This window comes from Marmota marmota, unplaced genomic scaffold, assembly GCF_001458135.2.
Source record: "Marmota marmota marmota unplaced genomic scaffold, marMar, whole genome shotgun sequence".
Taxonomy (NCBI): Eukaryota; Metazoa; Chordata; class Mammalia; order Rodentia; family Sciuridae; genus Marmota; species Marmota marmota.
In genome coordinates this window covers 52521224-52540651 of record NW_026000037.1, presented here as the reverse complement: position 1 = coordinate 52540651, position 19428 = coordinate 52521224, and the positions used below count along the sequence as shown (strand labels likewise).

The 19428-nt window shown below is 33.2% G+C and overlaps 2 protein-coding genes across 10 annotated transcripts in view; one reads left to right on the top strand and one right to left on the bottom strand.

Moving 5' to 3' along the window:
- The window catches only part of LOC107136895 (sodium channel protein type 1 subunit alpha), a 939664-nt gene that overhangs the window by 669749 nt on the left and 250487 nt on the right, over positions 1 to 19428 (top strand). The window lies entirely within an intron of this gene.
- The window catches only part of Scn2a (sodium voltage-gated channel alpha subunit 2), a 151696-nt gene that overhangs the window by 29492 nt on the left and 102776 nt on the right, over positions 1 to 19428 (bottom strand). For all 5 annotated transcript variants that reach the window (XM_048812408.1, XM_048812407.1, XM_015478974.2 and 2 more), the window contains 3 exons: positions 18352 to 18525; positions 15317 to 15673; positions 7565 to 8044 (listed from right to left, as the gene is read on the bottom strand). In XM_048812408.1, the coding sequence (XP_048668365.1) occupies positions 7565 to 8044; positions 15317 to 15673; positions 18352 to 18525 (1011 nt within the window). The remainder of the gene's footprint in view (positions 1 to 7564; positions 8045 to 15316; positions 15674 to 18351; positions 18526 to 19428) is intronic.

Here is a 19428-nt window from a genome sequence, read left to right as displayed (position 1 = left end):
ATTAAAAATTAGAGAATGAACGTTGTTTCCTTTCATTTTAGTGCACTCATAAGAAGTACTCAATACATTTTTTTCCTGAAGCAAACTACTTATATCTTTTTAATGGTCAGGTTATTACTTTTAAAAAAGTGTAACTTAAATGTATTTTGTGCTTCTGGAAGATATATCTTTATAGACCTAACTTTCTGAAGCAAAGATTATGTTTTTGTCATCATTGTATCTCTCACCAATGTCTGTTATGTAATACATGCTTGTCATATAAATCAATGAGCAATCAGGGCAGAAACTCTTATTTAACCATTAACTACTTTTATCCCTTTCTGACATTTTCACATTCAAGGGAATACAAATAATAGTCTCCCTTAATTGCAGGATAAGCAATGATTAACTACTCTTAGGATAGTGAATGTTGTTGCAAAACCAGGTTGCCAATAATTGAGACTGAGCTAAGTTTGTGGAGTGAACTTCAATTTAACTCTGGAGTCAGAAAAACTACTATTGAATCATTTTAACATTGTTTTCTCTGTTTTATATACATGGTCTGCAGGGGTGAATAGGACCTCTTTCAGGACAGGTAATCTCATCCTTTCTCATCTTTCCGAGAAGTGGAGCAGCTTAGGATCCATCACTTGTATTTCTTGTATTTCTGGACTCTTCCGGTACTTAATTTACAAAGATGAAAAATCTAAACTTCACTTTAATGTCTAACATTAGTGAGTCCAGTATCTATTTAGTTAAGAAAATGAGGGTTTAATCATGTTGTTAAAGTCATGGTGAATCAGTGGGTGGATTCTATGTTATCTATGCCCTCAGAGAATATCTTGATGCTTCAGAAGTAAACCCAATCTTTATCAATTTAAAACATTTAGTAGACTGGATATGTAATTCAACATTGTGGGTTCAAGGTAGTGCCTATGATATTATTGATTTTCATGTTTCATAACCAAAAATCAGTATTAATTCTAGTTAATTTTGTAGCTCTGATGTCTATTCAAATAGAGTAGAGATAAATACACATTGAAATATTTCATAAACAAATGTTTACTTTAATCTATAATCCTGAAATATAGGACAGAAATTCTAATTTATAAAGGCTTTTTGATATCAATCAGTGACTTTTGTTAAATCACATAATCATATTAAAACGTGTTGATTAAAAGAGTTAAAATATTTAAACAGTCCACAAAAATCCAAATGAATCAAATTAAGGATATAAACATTTCAGCTTCAGATAAGGTCATAATCATGATCAACCTAACTGCAGTGCAAATTCACCCATTAGAACTGTCAGATGTGTGTCACTACTTGGAACTGTTATAACTTGTGCACTTAAAGAAGAATTTTCAAATATAGCTTGCCTGTAAGAGCTCCAATCTGGGCATCATTCTCTGCAAAATGTTACATGTCTAATAAACCAATATATGATTTGGCCACAAGTAGACCTAGTTTGACAAGTTTTATACTTCCCTTTGGTAAAATTTGGATGTTTAGTTTCTTTTTTCACTTACCTATATTTGTTTATCAGGTAACAACAGGACTGGATAATACTATGAGAGTAACCCTTTCTTACTTAAGCTTTAATGAAAACTAAGAATACTCCAATGTCAGAATAGTAATGAGAATATACAGGAATAGCCAATTTTACATGTTATGAAAAGCATTGGCAATCATTTACATTCATGTAGAAATATTAATTTTTTTAGATGGAAGTCTCATGGGATTCTTTGATTCTTCTAAGTGCTGAGTAATGACAGTCATACAAATTAAGCAAGCTAGGATCATATATTGCTTAATATCCAATAGGTAAACATCAAGATACAATATTTCATTTTGCATTTTTAAATAATACACTTAAACTTTTATTTTCCACATCAATTATAAGTTACTATTTTAAACATTAATGTGCCAAACTAATAGTTCTTCTTTCAGAAATTAAGTGTGAGTTAATTTTTCAATAAATAATTAATCACAATAGAAAAAGGGAGAAAAAAGTCACTTTCTAATAAGTTTTTCACAAGGACACTTGTCATTATTAAGTTAGATACATTTTTAATAAAATGTAATCAGTAAGTATTGTACAATGTTTTGAGAAAAAGGCATGTTGTAATTTAATTTAATCAAAAGGAGGATTTTTTTAAAATATAACTTCAAGTACAGATTAAATCAAGTACAGACTAAATCAAGTACACTATTTTGACCTCTAAGGTCAGTCTCTTGTTACTAGCTGTTAACCTGTATTAAGAGTTCTAGCCACCTAACACAAAAAATTTTAACATTGGAAGAATGGAAGTGATGGCTTGCTTGACCAAAGTGACTCACTACCATTAGAAAGGAACTGTTGATGCCATCTTTTTAAATGAGGAAGATGGCAAAATCAAAAGTATTATTCTCATTATGCTGCATTATCCAAAAAATCATTTAGTGTTTATAATGAATATGTTAGTTATAAAGCATTTTAAATAACAAATAGCAGGACTCTAAATTATCTACTTGAAATGGCAAACAAAACAAACAAAAGAAAAGTTTATGTCATGATAGCCTATCTATTCCTCAGTAGATTACGAGTACCCCAAAGATTTTGTGTTGGGACTACTTTGTTCTAACATTAAAGATATTTGGAGCCTTTTCTTCCATTTAATCACTATCTTACTGAAAATGTTTCTCATGAGGACTGTTTATTTCCTGGATAAAATCACAGCTGAGTTCCCATTGAAGTCATCCCAACATGCTTACTCAGATGGTCCCTACACATTTTTGACCCCTTCCTATCCCTGGTATTAGAATTTAGTATATCACTTCAAGGCATGAACAGTGTTTCGTAAGGGACAGTCAGAGATTTATTTTTAAAGGAAATTGAAAATTATAATAATGTGAGGGATGGGAATAAATAAACCAGTTCCTGCTTAGATTGTATACTACTGTACTCATTCCACCTGTTTGCTAGATAGACTAGTAGATAATATACTTGATCATCACTTTCCCTCAAATACTTTTTTATACAGGAATTTGGAAAATGAGATATTCAGAGAATAAAGAAACTAAACTCATGTCTTTCCAAGTCACTGGGAAAAACAAGTCATTATCCTAATGAGCTAAAATCTCATGCTTTCCTGAAAAAATTAATACACAATAGAGAAAATATTCTCTCTATTCCCAGTGTATACTTTTGTGGAATTGTGTTTAGTGTGAATAGTTATACATCTTGGATCCTATATTATATGATACTGTTCCTTAATATATAAGACCTTATCTTTCATGAATCTGGAGTGCCAGAGAATAAAATAAAGTATAATTGTGGCATGTCATTGCTCCTTTGAAAAAGCCACTTTTATATTAGGATTATTTAATAGTTTTCATAGCAGCAAGAGAGTAAACTGGCTCTAAGTGGCAAAGTATTTAATTAATATTTCTTAATGACCCATTGAATTGAATAGAACAATTTGATTATCATACTTGTGCACAAAACTGGTTTTAACAGCAGAAAATAAATGGTGCATATAACAGAGCCCTCACAACAGTTTGAGAGTTATCGCTATGTTCACATGGTAAGGAACATCCGTTCATTTTATAGAGGTGGAAGGACCAAGAGCTCACGATTCTCCTCCTATATAAGAGTCTGTAGAATGTGATACGTTTCAATAATAAACTCAGGAGAAAATTGCCCAGTTAGATAGAAGTTAGAAAAAAACAATTCACAATGGACAGAGGAGTCAAAAGACGAAGGAGGTGGACTCCAGACCTATATTCAGAGTGAGCATAACATCTAAAGATAGATGTCTATTTTTGTTGTGGTTTTGGTGTACCAAATACACTCCTTTTTTGGCATAGGAATTTTAGGAGTAAATATAAACAGAATCTCCAAGGCAATTATATTCTAAATGCAAAATACTTTTGGTCAATTGCTAAATAAAGTGATGCCCTTTTCCCTAAAATGAAGCAGATAAAAATTATACTCATGCTGCTAACAGCCAAAACATAAACATAACATTCCAATTATATATATTATTATCACATTAGAACATCCTTTCAGAAGTTTGCACATGAATAATGAATTGCTTTAATTTGCAGATTACCCTTCAGAAAAACAATATTACACTAAACACAGAATTATGAAAAATGTACCCTCACTGGGGCAATGTTTAAAAAGGAAAAAAAAAAGATTATTATTATTTTTTAAAGTAGGGGAGAGAAAGGTTGTCTGCAAGAGTTTTTCAAACACCACCTACATTTCTCCTTTAGGCTCTTAGCATATTCAAAATTCTTTAACCAAACACAGAAATTAAATAATCCATAAAGGCATGCAATGTTAATTTCATTGAATATAATTTCTATTAGTATCTATATAAGAAAATTAAGCAGCTAATTTTATTTTTAAGTTAGGGTTGTCAGACTTGCCTGACCATGCTTTATATGACTCAGCATAAGAGCAGCTGTGCATGTTTTTATTTTACTGCCAATGGATGGGCAAGGAACGTAGCTGAGTAACATGCAGGCCAGTCAAAAGTCATTTAGACATTGATTGTATTTATATATATATATATACAACTTGCTTGGGTAACCTGGGTAAAAGTGGTGGCACGAGCCTCTGGCTGGTTATAAAACACCAGAGCTGCGTTCCTGATGGTTCCAGCTTGATTTTACCCCTGTGAGAAGTAAGAATGGTAAGCAGTGAAGGTCACCATAGACAGTACCAAATTATACTTTGAAAAATTATCAAACACGGCTTCAACATTATTAAAAACTCTAAAAGGAAAATCAGTCTTTCAAAATCACAAAAGGAATAGCACTAAATACAGTTAAAAAACATAGTAAGAGTTAAAACATACTTGATTATGACATGAATTTTACATTGTATACTGGAGAGAATCTTTAGAAAGCTAACAAAGAACTCCACAAATTTGGTAAAGGCATGGAAGAGAACTTAGTTTAAACACCCCCAAACTCTAAGACCACTCAGTCTACCCTAGAAAAAGAAATGCATTTTGATTCCAAAACCAAAAAGTATTTCATTTTTCCTTTTACTTTAAAAAAAATCATTTAGAAAGGAATAGTAAGAAGCTTCAGGCCATTTTTTAAAAACTATTCTATGTATGCCCAATCCCAACTCACCAATTTAAAAAAAATGAACAAACAAAAATGACTAGAAGATAGACACTAAGAAGGTATTTCAGAATGAGTGTTCAAAATTCTTGGAAAATCATTTCAATTCTCTTTTGCTTTCTAGTACAGCTACCAGATAAAATTCTGAAAGATCAAAACCTCTGTATATTCTCTTCCAGACTGATCCTAATTCTTATTCATTTATAAATTTATATCTAGAATATTTGATTAAAGTGACTATTCTTCAAATAATAAACTTCGACACTAAAATGACAATCTCTGTCATGGGAAGATATTGAAAGGAATTCAGAACCCAGTTAAATAGTTTCTTTTACTTCCAATGGGCAGATCAGTTCTTTCCAAAACTCTGAGTCCATGATATTATTTTGGAGTAAAACTCAAACAGAGTTAGTGCCAATCAAACAGAAAACAATACAAACAGCTTAATAGTCAACAGAAAAACTAGAAAGAGAATGGATTTTCCTATTATAACCCCCACCATATTGGACATTCCTGTGTCAAACTTAATGGTTTGAGGTGAGGCCAAATGCATGCTACTTCAGAGTATAAAACCTCAAAATTCTTAAAAATTAGGGATACTGGATATAAGTTAACTATACTCTAAAAGGCACGAAAACTTAGCTAAAAGATAAAACTAATTTATGGCCTCAACATTTGACTCTTTATAATTTAATCTTACTTTATGTGACACCCTAAACTTACACACATGTGTAAATAAAAATCTAATTTCTCTAGTACAAGGGAATATCCACTATTAGATACAATGGCAAAATAATGATAAAGCGCTACATTAAAATTTGAATAACCCAATTCTCTTTTCTAACTGCTGACTTCCACTTCTAGAAGTACACAATATGAGAAATTAGGCACCATACTTTCAGTATAACTCAACTAGTTATGTTCATCCATTTTTTTTTTTTTTTTTTTTTTTTGCTGCTGGGAATTGAATCCAGGGCCTTGTGCGTGCAAGACAAGCAGTCTACCAACTGAGCTATATTCCCAGCCTGAAATTTTATTTAAATAGTCAGTAATATCTTAAACCTTTTTAGGTTTAAGATATTACTGACTATTTAAATAATAGTCTAATTAGTAAAAATCTTATTTCATTGAATTATAGCAATTCTTTTCTCTGGGCTCTAAGGTTTTACCCCTTCCCTCTTAAATCTCATCAGTTATTTTGTGAAACTGATAACTATGGCTCTGTTATTTATTCCTTAGTTTTCAGTACTTATATTTAAACATTGCCAGAACTTCATGCTGAACATCTACTTCCACCTAACTCTTGAATTAGCAATACTGTCAACTTTTTATAAACAAGAATGGAAAATACCACATACTTAGCAATTTTATCAAATAAATACAGAAATGTAGACTAAAATAATCTAAAATTCTCTTCTTTGAAATATAGTTTTCTTCATACTATTAATGCTTCATAATTATTATGACTGTGCTAAACGACTTAAATTTTATGTTTCAGTGCCTCAGGCTCCCCCATATCTTCTTTCTTAGAATGAGAATAGTAATAGAAGCCTTTAGCTTGCTTCCTTGGTAAACAATTAAAATAAGGAAGAAGCAAATCTTTGGTCTTGATCTGTTATTTTTGTTGGTCTATGTTAATTACTGGGAATCTTATTTCATTTTTGTATAATTAAACAATTAAATATTAAGATTTTAAATTCTTTTTTTTTCTATTTATCTCCTACTCTGCGCTTACAAACCTGTAGGTGAATAACAAAGCAAAAGCAAACCAAAACATACTCTGGTATTAACACTCTTGTAAATCAAGGAATACTTTAACTACAAAGACTTTTACTGAGATAGTAAATTCAGAATTTTACATTTTATAATGCACCAATACTTGTTTGTTTAAACAGCATGTACTGGATTCAGTAGGGTTAAAATATGTTTACCATGATTCCTTATCACAAACTTCTTTTCCTTAAAAAGAAAAAAAAAAAAATTTGCTTCAGGAAACAGAAAACTATGAGTAAATATCAAGCCAAGATCCCAGGCAGTTTTCCATGAAAGGCATATTTCATCAGAGGCAAAAATATAACAAGATGAGAACTGGAACTATCATTCATCAAGCACTTTTCCAGTATATACAAAACTGGGTGAGTTATAAGGAGGAACACACATAAAATTGAAACATTTTTATGAATCTAAAATTATCTTAAAATAGAAAATTGATATTATTCACATACTACCAAGTATTCAAAAAATTGAGTATTTGAGAAACTGAGGCAGTCTATCATTTCTTTAGCTATATTTTAATCTATCATTAATTTATCAATTGTCATTTTGCCATAGGAAATGTACCAAACCAATACATAGTTCGTATTTTCTTGTGTAAGAAGGAAACACACAATTAAAAAATATCTAAGGGTTTTAATGCAAAAGAAATGCATAATATCAAAATATCCCCATATTTAAAAATTCCTACCTCTTTGCTTTCCTCCATATCTGACTCACTGCTGAACTCCTCAGTATTTAAATTTTCAAAGTCAGATTCTCCAACAGCAATGGGCACGGTCACAGTGAGGCTGGGGTTGTTTATGAATGACATGTAGTCACTCTCATCAACGACATACTTTTCTACACTGCTGCCTATGCCACTAGTTGTTCCGTTTCCATCTTTGAGATAATTGAGGTCTTTGCCTATTTCTATAGTGGTATGGTTGGAAATACAGCTGTCTTTTTTGTTATTTAGATCTTCAAGAGGTTTAATTTCATCTAAAGCTTTCTGCTTCCTAACAAAGGCTTTCTGAATGAATTCACGTATTTTTCTTTTAACAAAATCGATTCCTTTCTGCATTCTTCCCACAGCAATCTGGAGGTTGTTCATTTCGTTATCATCATCAGTGGCTGCAAGATTGTCAGAACTGAAGGAGCTCAGGAGCAAGGCCAGGAAGAGGTTCAGAACCTGAAATAGCAAGAAAAGAGGTGATCACAAGACTCTGCTGCTTCAACTTTTTAAGTTTTTCAGATTGTTCTTTCACCTTATTTTATGTTAGGCATTTAATCTAGTTTATGATAAACTATGAAAAATAGTAAATGTAATAAAAAATACCTGGCCAGTATAAAATAATACCATTAGTACTATTTCCTTTTGAGTAGTTGAAAATCACAGAAGCCATTCTTGCATGAAACTTCTATAATCAATTCAGTTCCCAAGGAGAAATCTAGGCAACTACACAGTGTCTAGATTTATTAGGGACTGTAGGTATTTTGACCATGTCGGCTGTATTTCCTAGGACATTGATAATTTAATATAAATGTATCCCTAAAACCAAAAACTATTCCAATGTACTTAAATATGATTTGTTTTTTTGTGACTTTGTACCATTTTTTTTCACCTAGATAAGTTGCTAAATTAGAAAAAAATGTATTTATGGCTAGATCAAAAGTCCTAATTTTTGATTTAGGAAATCGTAGCCAAAATATTTATAACACAGTTAGGAATACTATAAAGAAATGGGATGTAGCTCAATTGGTAGAGAACTTGCCAGGCATGTGCAAGTTCCTAGTTCAATCCTTAAACCCCCCCCCCAAAAAAAAAAAAAAAGAAAAAGAAATGATTATAATAATGATGGTAATAATGAATTAAGGATTGTGGAGTTGAAGTGTTGTTATGTAACTCTAAAAGTAAACAGCACTGACTTTTGAGTAAATGAAAAAAAAAAAATTGGCTGGGGTAAGGGGTGCCTGGGATTGAACTTAGGGACACCTAGCCACTGAGCCACATACCCAGCACTATTTTGTATTTTATTTAGAGACAGAGTCTCACTGAATTATTTAGTGCCCCATTGTTGCTGAGGCTGGCCTTGAACACACAAGCCTTCTGCTTCAGCCTCCTAAGCCACTGGGATTACAGGCATTCACCACTGTGCCTGGCAAATTAAAATATTAGTGGCAATAAATCCACTGTGTAAACTCAAAATGAGAGAATTTACTAAGGAATCAGGCATTTCCAGGGGCACTAGCCTGACAGACAGACAGATATATATATATTTTTTTCCATGTCAGGATTTGATTGGCAGTGTCCATAAGTCCTGTATGTATTTAACCATACAGAAAAAAATGGAACATGGAGCAGTAAGGGGACCAAATGCAGAAAGTAGCAGTACAAAATAGAAATCCTGAGAAAGGTTTCAGTAAAATTCCAATGAAAATGTAGGTCAAAGTGTGTAAGATCCCATAAAGACTAAGTGCAACTTTTAGAGTCTATACTGAGCCATCTGTCAATTGCTATTCAATAGCTCCTGATAATTATACTAAAACCTGCTCCTTTACTTCTGGAATTTGCCAATAAAATTATGTTTTACCATGACTTGTCTTTGAATCTCTTAGTTAGACAAAAAAAAAAAGATAAAAGAACAAAAATAAAACTAAATGCTAAATTTTAACTTTTATTCATTAGAACATTGAAATGTGGTGTCATAATTATTTTCTAGATTTAATTTTCAAAGGTTTATTAATATACTGTCCTTGTCTATTAGATATTGATCCATATCAATCAATCATTCTACACTGATGTCCAACAGTGGATTTTTTTTATGTTTTATTTTAATTTTGATTAATATGCAGTTGTTGTACATATTTATGATAGGGGACAGACAGATGTGAATGATGAGAGCACAAGGTTAAGGGAATAATTCCATAAAGTAGGCCAACCGTGCTGACCCCCACATGCTTTTTTTTCCAAGAAGCAATTTAACCCCAACCCTGCCTGGCTTAAGTGGACAGGATATGTCACATTTCTCAGCAAAGTAGTTATATCTAGGAGAAATGCAGGCCCAAAATAATGTTGAAAAGAAGGAACCCAAGTTACCCTGAAGGAGGAGACTTTTCTGATCCTTTTCACAGACCAGATCTCAGGGAGATAAGGATAATTTTTCTAACTATAAAATCTGTAAGAATTTATAATTAAAAATCCAGTTAGAACCAGTCAGCATGGGCCAAATGACCTAAAGTTGTAAAGGGAGTGGGGACTTGACATCTGATGTCATCTTGCTGTCAGTAAAAAGTCAAAAACTGGGCAGAACTCTCTGGAAACTTCTCTAGGACCCCCAATAAAATTGTCCCCCTCCTCTCTGAGAGGACCTACTGTCTCCTTTGAGAGTGTACCCTTTCCCTATTCCTTCAATAAACTCATGCTTGTTACTCTTGAGCAACATGTCTGAAATCTTTCTGACTTGACTGTAAGAATCAGGGTTGGGAGAGGGAGGGGTTTCAAATTGCCTTAGTTTTCTAGAAGACCCCAGACCTGTAACATTTTTAGGGTAAAGTTATGATGCTTTGATACATCTATACATGTAAATGTGTCTTAGAGTCAGGTTCTAGAGCAGAAAATAGCGTTTTGTAAAAGCTGCTTTTTACTGAGATCTCAATAAGTACCAGTCCTTGTGCTAGGCATTTTTATATTCCTATGATTTATTTCTCAGAACAATCTCATGAATTATTATTATCACTATTTTATAGATGAGAAAACTGAGGCTTCTGTCTACTTTAGGTGACTTGTCCAAGATCACAGTTAATAAGTAGTTTTTTTTTATTGTGTTAAAGGTGTACTTTTTTTTTAATTGATTTTTTAAAAAATATTTTTCATCTCCTTCTTTGGTACCTTGAACATTGTAAATACTTAGTTTTCGGCGGACACAACATCTTTGTTTGTATGTGGTGCTGAGGATCGAACCCGGGCCTCAAGCATGCCAGGCGAGTGCGCTACCGCTTGAGCCACATCCCCAGCCCCTTTAATTGATTTTTTAAAAAATAAATGACAGCAGAATGCATTACAATTCTTATTACATATATACAGCACAATTTTTCATATCTGTGGTTGTTTATAAAGTATTTTGACACCAATTCGTGTCTTGCACTTTGGATAATGATGTCTATCATATTCCACCATCCTTGCTATAAAAGAGAATAAAATCATGGCATTTGCAGGTAAATGGATGGCACTGGAGAAGATAATGCTAAGTGAAGTTAGCCAATCCCAAAAAAACAAATGCCAAATGTTTTCTCTGATATAAGGAGGCTGACTCATAGTGGGGTAGGGAGGGGGAGCATGGGAGGAATAAATAAGTAGTTTTTTATAGTTAGAAAAATTATCCTTATCTCCCTGAGTTTTGGGATCTGGTCTATGAAAAGAATTTGATAATCTAATTCTGAAATCTTTATTCTTAATTGCTGTGTTTGCAAAATCAACAAGGAAACAATATTCCATGTGCACTCAATGCTATTCTACCCCACCCTTTCTCTTTCAATGCTGGGGATAAAACCCAGACCTCATACATGCTAAGCAATTGCTCTACCACAGAGTTACATCCCCATTCCTTGATATTTACTTTCTCTGAATTCCTACTGCACTTATGTCACTATCATAAAGCTTGCCATCAATTTTCTAATTGCTTCTATGATCTGTTATAAATTGATAATTTAATGTTATTTCATTGTCAGAAAAAAATAAATGTTCCTCCAACCTACAACTTTTCTTTCTCATATTCAAGAGAGTCCCCTCCCTCCTTTGAAAAGCAGTCCATCTGCATTGATGTTGTCCTAAAATTTTTCTTGCAAATACCTTCTTGACACCATTAGTTCCACAAATTTACTTGATTTAACCACAGTTTTACTTGATATAACAGTGGAACATATCTTTCAGAATTAGGATGCTGAGTAACAATCAAATTTCTATTGCTAGAAAAGTAACAATAGTGATCTAAGGACAGTTTCTTTACCTATAAAATAAATATTATAATTTTCTCAACACCTGTTTATGGGGTTGATATGAGAATTCAAAGAAAGAATCCCTATGGCTCTCAGCACAGTTCCTAGCACACAGTGGGAAAGTTTAGCTATTACTATCATTGTTACCATTATCCAACAAACTCTCTACAATTTTCTACCTTATTTTCTTAAAAATAAAATTTTATGTGAGCCAATCTAATCTCTTTGTTTAGACCTCCTTCATTATTGAAAGCTATATGTGTAACAGCTGGCCCAGGAGTTTGGTGTGATCAACAGTAATCTAAGGGAACAGAGTTAGACAAGCTCACTCAGGAATTGAAATCCTGAATCCTGTTTCACAAAGGTGCATGGATAGAGGACTAATCACTGAGTGCAATGAACTTCCTCATATGTTCCCCCAATTTAGTCTCTCAGAAGGAAAATGCTCCCAGATTGAAATTTATTGCACATAATAATGATTTCTCCATTCTGATTCCCACCTTTTGAGAGTAGCTCCTGACCTTAATCCTGCCTGCCTGCTATTGCTCCATCTTCACTTAGAGAAAATGCTATCCACTACTTCTAAAACTAGCAGTCTTCAAAAAATCACATTCTCTCTATATAGCACTTGCCTTTCACCTATCAAAGGATCTCTAGCCACAGTGCCAGGAAACCAAGAATGGCTCCTAAAAACCCTGGGGAAGTGCAGACTGTGGCCCCACCTCTCTCTTGCCTGTAGAGGAGGCCTGACTTTGATTATTCACAGATACTGCGGTGGAGCCTTGTCAGGCAGTTGACATGTTAAAAAGAAGTTACACCAGCTTCTTATTGAGTGATCTTTCCCTCTTTCCAGTAAAAATGGGAAGGAAGAATTGTTAAGAGGCAGTGTATCAGTTTATTCCATCTTACTTAACAGTCAACACCTTCACAGCAACCAACACATTTCACAGCAATGAAAAAAATCCTTAACAGTGGTAAACAGGTTGGACATTATCATCTTAGCTACTCCACAAATGTATCCAGAACATCACAAAAACATTTTAAAATTGATAATGGAAAAGAAAGGAGAGCCTTTAATTTTTTCTCTTAGAGGCATAAAATTTAAATTTTTGTGATTACATAAAAATAACTATTTTTATGTGTTACAGCAATACAAATTAATATTAATGTCTCATATATAATATAGACACTTGATACTTTCTGAAATTATCTTTATACTTGAATTCTCTATCCAAGTACATATTAGAGAGATGTTTTATTTCAGTAAACTAATAGATGATATGTGATATGGTAAGTTTCTTTCTCTTTAAACCCACTCTGCATTCTCTAGCTACATTATTCTTATCAAAATATCATAGCTCATTTTCAATTCCTGATAAAAAGCCATCTGTAGTTTTGAATTGCCTAAAGGAAAATCCACTTTATTATGCACAGTCAGCCATTTCGTAAATTAGACTCTACACAATCTGGCCCTAGCTTACTTTTTACTATTCCCGCTCTGAATTCCCTGTTGCAGTCCAATCGTTCCTTGCTGTCATAAAGGACTCTGTTCTATCTTTTCCTTTTCTTTTCCAATGCATGCCAGATACATAAAAGAAATGAAATCAAATCCACAACACAGTTATGACTTTTGATTTGTTTCTGTTCCATTTAACTCTTTGACCATTTATTTCTGCTCTATACAATTTTATACTTTCCTAAAGCAAAATTTTTGTTGTTTGGGGGATGGCTGTGGCTTTAAAATGTATCTACAAATTACCTGATACTCTTTTCTTCAAAAAATGGAGACTAATTTCTTCTGAAGTGTGAGCTTCTTTTAGTGACTATCTTCTAACAAACAGAGCACAGCAGAGGTTATGGAGAATGATTTTCAAGATTAGAACACAAAGAAGACCTACACTTTGCCTTCTTTCTTCTGTCTGCTTTGGGAGAAACCAGTGGTGCTGTTGCAAGGATACTCAACATCCCTATCAAGAGGCCCATGTGGAGAGTAACTGAGATCTTCAATCAACAGCCAACAATGAACTGAGACCACCTGCCCCTAGCCATGAGACTGAGCCATCTTACAAGCTGACCCATAAGCTCCAGTCAAGATGATGATAGCCTCAGTCAACACCTTCACAGCAACCTCATAATCGATCCTGAGCCATAATCATACAGAGAAATTGTTCCCAAATTCCTGACCCACAGAAACAATGTGTGATGTTTTAAACCACCATTCATACTTCTAAATTATACACTGTGCATGTTTTCTTGGTACTTCAAACAGAGATCAGGGCCAGGGATTAACTCAGTGATTGAGCACTCACCAAACACCCTGGGTTTGATCCTCAAAAAAACAAACAAAACAAAACAAAAATCAGGATTATTTAAGATAATGCTAAAGATTCTGAAATATGGCAATGAATAGAAATTAAAGGATAATATTTTGCATTTTTCCCTATTTCTTTATATATTTTCCTTTGGGGAATTGAAAGTTGTTTTTTTATTTGAATGAAAGTTAAGTCTATAGGTTAAAATAATGGTCAAGTAGTTCTTTTCCTGTTTCATTGGTTTGACTCCTCTTCAAGCAAAGCATCATGATTCCTTTACTTAAAGCCAAAGAACAGGCTCCTTCCCGCAATGTGTACTATCCTGTCCCCAACCACTGGGTATACTTTTCCCTGGTTTAGAATGATCACCTTTCTCCCTACCAAACCAAACTTACATCATAATTAGATATTTCAGGTCCAAACTCTTTGATGGAGTTCCATGCTAATATTAAGCAATTAACTTTGCTAATATTAAGCAATGTTTCCATTTTGTTAACCTGGTAGACAGCCTTCATTTCCATATTTCAAACATCATAGATAAATTTCTATTTTTAATTCCTGTTAGAGTAAATGTCATAACACTGTGTCATATTGATCTTCCTTTTACCTTTCTCACATGTCCAAGATGGGACAGTGGTGCTGGGCATGGTCAATTTTGTATAGAAGTGATAATCTATGTTTCTTGGTTCAATGTTACTGATTAAAACTACAATTTCTACATTCCAAATAACCTGTATACTTTAAAAAACTGAGATGATTAATATTTTTTTTAAATTTTAATTTGAAGGAAACTTGAATTTAAACATATTCAAAAGATATTTTTGTTCCTACTTAGAAATAAAATGAATTCATAGTGACACTTCCATACTTTAGTACAAGAACTGAAAGATAAAAGCCGGAGACCTTCCCTTCCAATAGTAAGAGGAACAGTGAGGAAGAACAATGTTGGTTCAAGAGGCATTTTGAGGGTCTGTGTGAATTAAAGACATCTAAATAATGCTTGGCTCTTGCAATCATGAATAATAGAAAATAGGAAATAACTTTGACACAAAAACAGTTCACAAAGATAATGCAAAATGTTCACCAGTTTAGTGTACTTTTTCATGATTACATAATCTTGTACTGAAAGTAAGGAAAACGTTTTTAGTACATACCACGAGGTTTCCAATTACCATGACCATCATGAAGACAGTAAGGCACATGGTTTGGCCAGCAACCTCCATACAGTCCCACATGGTCTCTATCCATTCTCCACACAGCACACGGAACACAATCAGGAAAGAATGGAAGAAATCGTGCATGTGCCAGCGTGGGAGTTCACAATCATTGGAAATCTTGCAGACACATTCTTTGTAGCTCTTTCCAAAGAGCTGCATGCCAACCACAGCAAAAATGAAGACAATAATGGCCAACACCAAGGTGAGGTTTCCCAGTGCCCCCACAGAATTGCCAATGATCTTTATAAGCATATTCAAAGTTGGCCAAGACTTTGCCAACTTGAAAACTCTGAGCTGGAAAAAAAGAAAAAAGGCTGTTAATGACCTACATTTATTTATTTGTTTCTTTTTTTTTCCTTTTTCTTTTTACAGCAAGAAATGCAGATTGTAATTTTATTTTTTTTGGTTTTGGTTCACACTACAATTTACAGAAAATGATACAAAAGCCACAAAATTTGTCTTTTATCTTTTTTCTAAAAGTGCTTTTATTAGTGCATTTTAGTTTTGCATAATAGTTGGGTTCATTTTGACATAATTATACAAGCATAGAATTTAATTTGTTCATTTCAGTCCCCACTGCCTCCTTTTTCCCTTCCCTCCTGCATCTCTCTCTTTCCTTTCCTCTATTTTACTGGTCTTACCTTTATTTACTTATTCACTCATTTTTAATGAATGCTTTATAGATATGCATAAAGATGTAATGCACTGTGTAATATTTATATAGTACATTGCATAACTTTGAATGACCTACATTTCTGAAGCATCTGTGGTTTTGTTTCCAGCTGAAATCTACAGGGTGACAGTCTCAACTGTAGATTGATGGATTATTTAAGTGTCAAACTATTATCTAGCAAATGTAGCAGGTATTTGATACCATGGGGATATTTTTCATTCTGAAATATACATGTTGTCAATAAAATAATTATGTTACATTGTTTTTGGATCAGCATTTTAATAATTAGAATCCTACACGAGCATATGAAATATATCTTTTTTTTTAAAGGAACTAAGATATTTAAGATTAATGGTGACCAAATAACAGAGATTCATTTTCAGGGAAGTAGGAGCTCCCATTGTTTAAAAGCTCAAAATGAATATAGTTTTCAGTATACTTAAAATATTATACTGAAGTGCACAAGTGCAAATAATATTAACACTTAAATTGCATATGGTGAGAGAAAAATCAACTGATCTTTTGAGTATTAACATTATTTTAATCTAACTATACCTTTAATTTGTTGTAATATTAGGCAATATTTTTTAAGATGTATTATACTTAAAGGAGAAATACATGGACTTAGTAAAAAGTTGCAGTTTTCAATCTGATATCTTCAGTGACTTAATTAATCAACTCATTGTAGTGTGTCTCTCTGCCACTGTGCTTGACACTTTGGTTGTATTAGCATGCAGAGGCCTCTCAAGTACCATTCACAGTTAAACAACAGCAGTATTTTATTTCTGATGCTTCAATAAATGTCAGACTGAGAGTAGTGTATTATTTAATGGCATCTAAGTGACCCAAAGGAGCAAATATAAGCACCAAAGTGTTTAATTTATTCCCAGAGAATAAATTTATGCAAAAGAGCCTGACATACTAAGTAAGATGCTAATGACATACGCTCCCTTTTCAACTAAACTGCATCACATTATCATGAAGGTTTAACAAACATCTTTTTAAAGTAGTTGCTCATATTATTTATCATATAATAATTTCTAACTTTTGTTCTGTTTTTTGTATCTTTCTAGTTTCAAATTAGGTCAATATTCTTGAGACCTAGAAAAGGAAATCATAGTATCATAATTCTCTGGATCTCAATTCAAACTTAAAATTTGAAAGTAGCAAAGGAAATTTCCTTCCTTCCTTCCTTCCTTCCTTCCTTCCTTCCTTCCTTCCTTCCTTCCTTCCTTTCTCTTATGCTTCTTATTTATTTATTTATTGTGTGGTTCAGGGATAAAACCCAGGGTCTTGCACATTTTAGACAAGTGCTCCACCACTGGTGGATCTATAGTAATGACCTTGAGCACAACCTAAGCACAAAGTAAAATTCTAAAAGTTTCACAACAATGTCTTGAGGCTAATAGGCATTAAGATAAATCATCTAGAATTTGTCTTTGGTAACTATATATAACCTCTGTTATTTGAAAATAAATTACAAAAAGTTAAAACCAACTCAAAGCAACAGCACAATAAAACATATCAAACTTTCGATGGAAATAAGTCTCTTGATTTTAAAAGATAAAAAAAATCTTTGAATAGCAAGGACCAAATAAAAGATGCATCTTCAAAATTAGCAAAATTTATAGGGGCAACTCTTCTCAAAGAGTGGATTTCATAATTTTCTGATATGGCTGAAGGAACAAAGGTACAGAGCTCATTCTGTAATCCTCTCCTTTGTGCACCGTTCCTTGTTCCAACTCTTGGCTATGAGTTGCTCTGTAATTGCTGAGCCCTGCAGAAAGGGAAACTCATCCTGTATCTAAATGAAGACTTATACCTGTACACAAACCTCAAATAACTGAATTGACAACAGTGGTATTTAATTGTGATTTGGGTTTATGGCAACTAGTTCTTTCTACCTCCCAGTTAGACTTGCCATTTGATTATGAAGGAGGGAACTGTTGACTGTTGACTTAAATAAACTAAACAGAATCTTTTATCAAAAATAAGTAAAATTTGGGGCTGGGGTTGTGGCTCAGTGTTAGAGCACTCGTCTAGCATGTGCGAGGCCCTTGGTTCCATCCTCAGCACCACATAAAAATAAATAAAATAAAGGTATTGTGTTAAAAATAAATAAATAAAATTTACTTATCAAAACTTCAATGAAGAAGAAATTACAATCTGGTGATGAGGCAATTTGGTTTGTTTTATGAGTGTATTAAAATATTAGAATTATACAAATTCTAAAATTATTAATAAATAAGACTAATTATTTAGAGAAATAAAAATTATCAACCCTTCTGAGTTAGTTTACCAGTCGGAATGATCGAAGAACTGACAATCCTTCCACATTTGCCAAACCAAGTTCCATTAAACTAAGGCTCACAATAAAACCATCAAAAATATTCCAGCCTTCTTGAAAGTAATAATATGGATCCATAGCAATGATCTTGAGAAACATTTCTGCTGTGAAGATCCCAGTGAAGACCTGAATGAGAAATGTAATTGATTACAGCACTGAATACTCTTGACACACAAATTATTCTTGAGCAATTTCATTTACTCCCAACACATCAAAATTAAATTCTGAATTTTAAAAATTGGTTTGGGACCAACAAATCGGTACTTTCAAATGATTTGTGTTCAAATAAGTATTTAATTGTTGATTATAGTTAAGGTTTATCAAGTGATAAAGTGTACATGGATTAAGATACAATTAATACTCTTATTTGCAAATAGAAGTTGCAGTTTATTTATTTATTTATCCACTGCTTGGCTCTGCCTGTGATCTCTCCAGTCTTCCAAAAACTCACCAGATGTTTACCTAGCAGTGCAGATTTTAGGCACCAAGCACAATGGATTGGTCCTCTCTCTTGGTCCTGCAGATTAAGCTGGTCCTATGGAGGATTCATGTAAACTGTAATAAATATGGGCATTACTAACCCAATACATGTTAAAGATGTTTTAAAAAGTTCCTTTAGCTAGAAAAAGGGAGGCAGCATTTTCCATTCTCTATTTCCAGAATGTACATTTATTTCAAGCCTTCTTTCCCCTCCATTTATTTTCAACAATGTTCTTATTCCATACTCTGTGTTTGCTTCTTAGAACTAATGGAAGTTGGCCAACCTGAAATTTCCATTTCCCTTTATCTATAAAACTGATTACATGCATATCCATGCTTTTTCCTCCTTGTTAAAATGAAAGAAGTGCCCCTGTTCTGAACTATTTTTCCCAATTGTGCTATGTGCCTCTTCAGACTTCCCAAAGAATTCAGTTTCTCAATTGAGGGATAGTTTCAAACTCTTCCTGCTACTGGCTGCTTCTTGTTGGGACTTTGTGGAAGCACAGCTTCTCAGTCCTTCCTCACCTTAAAAATATCATCATTGTCATC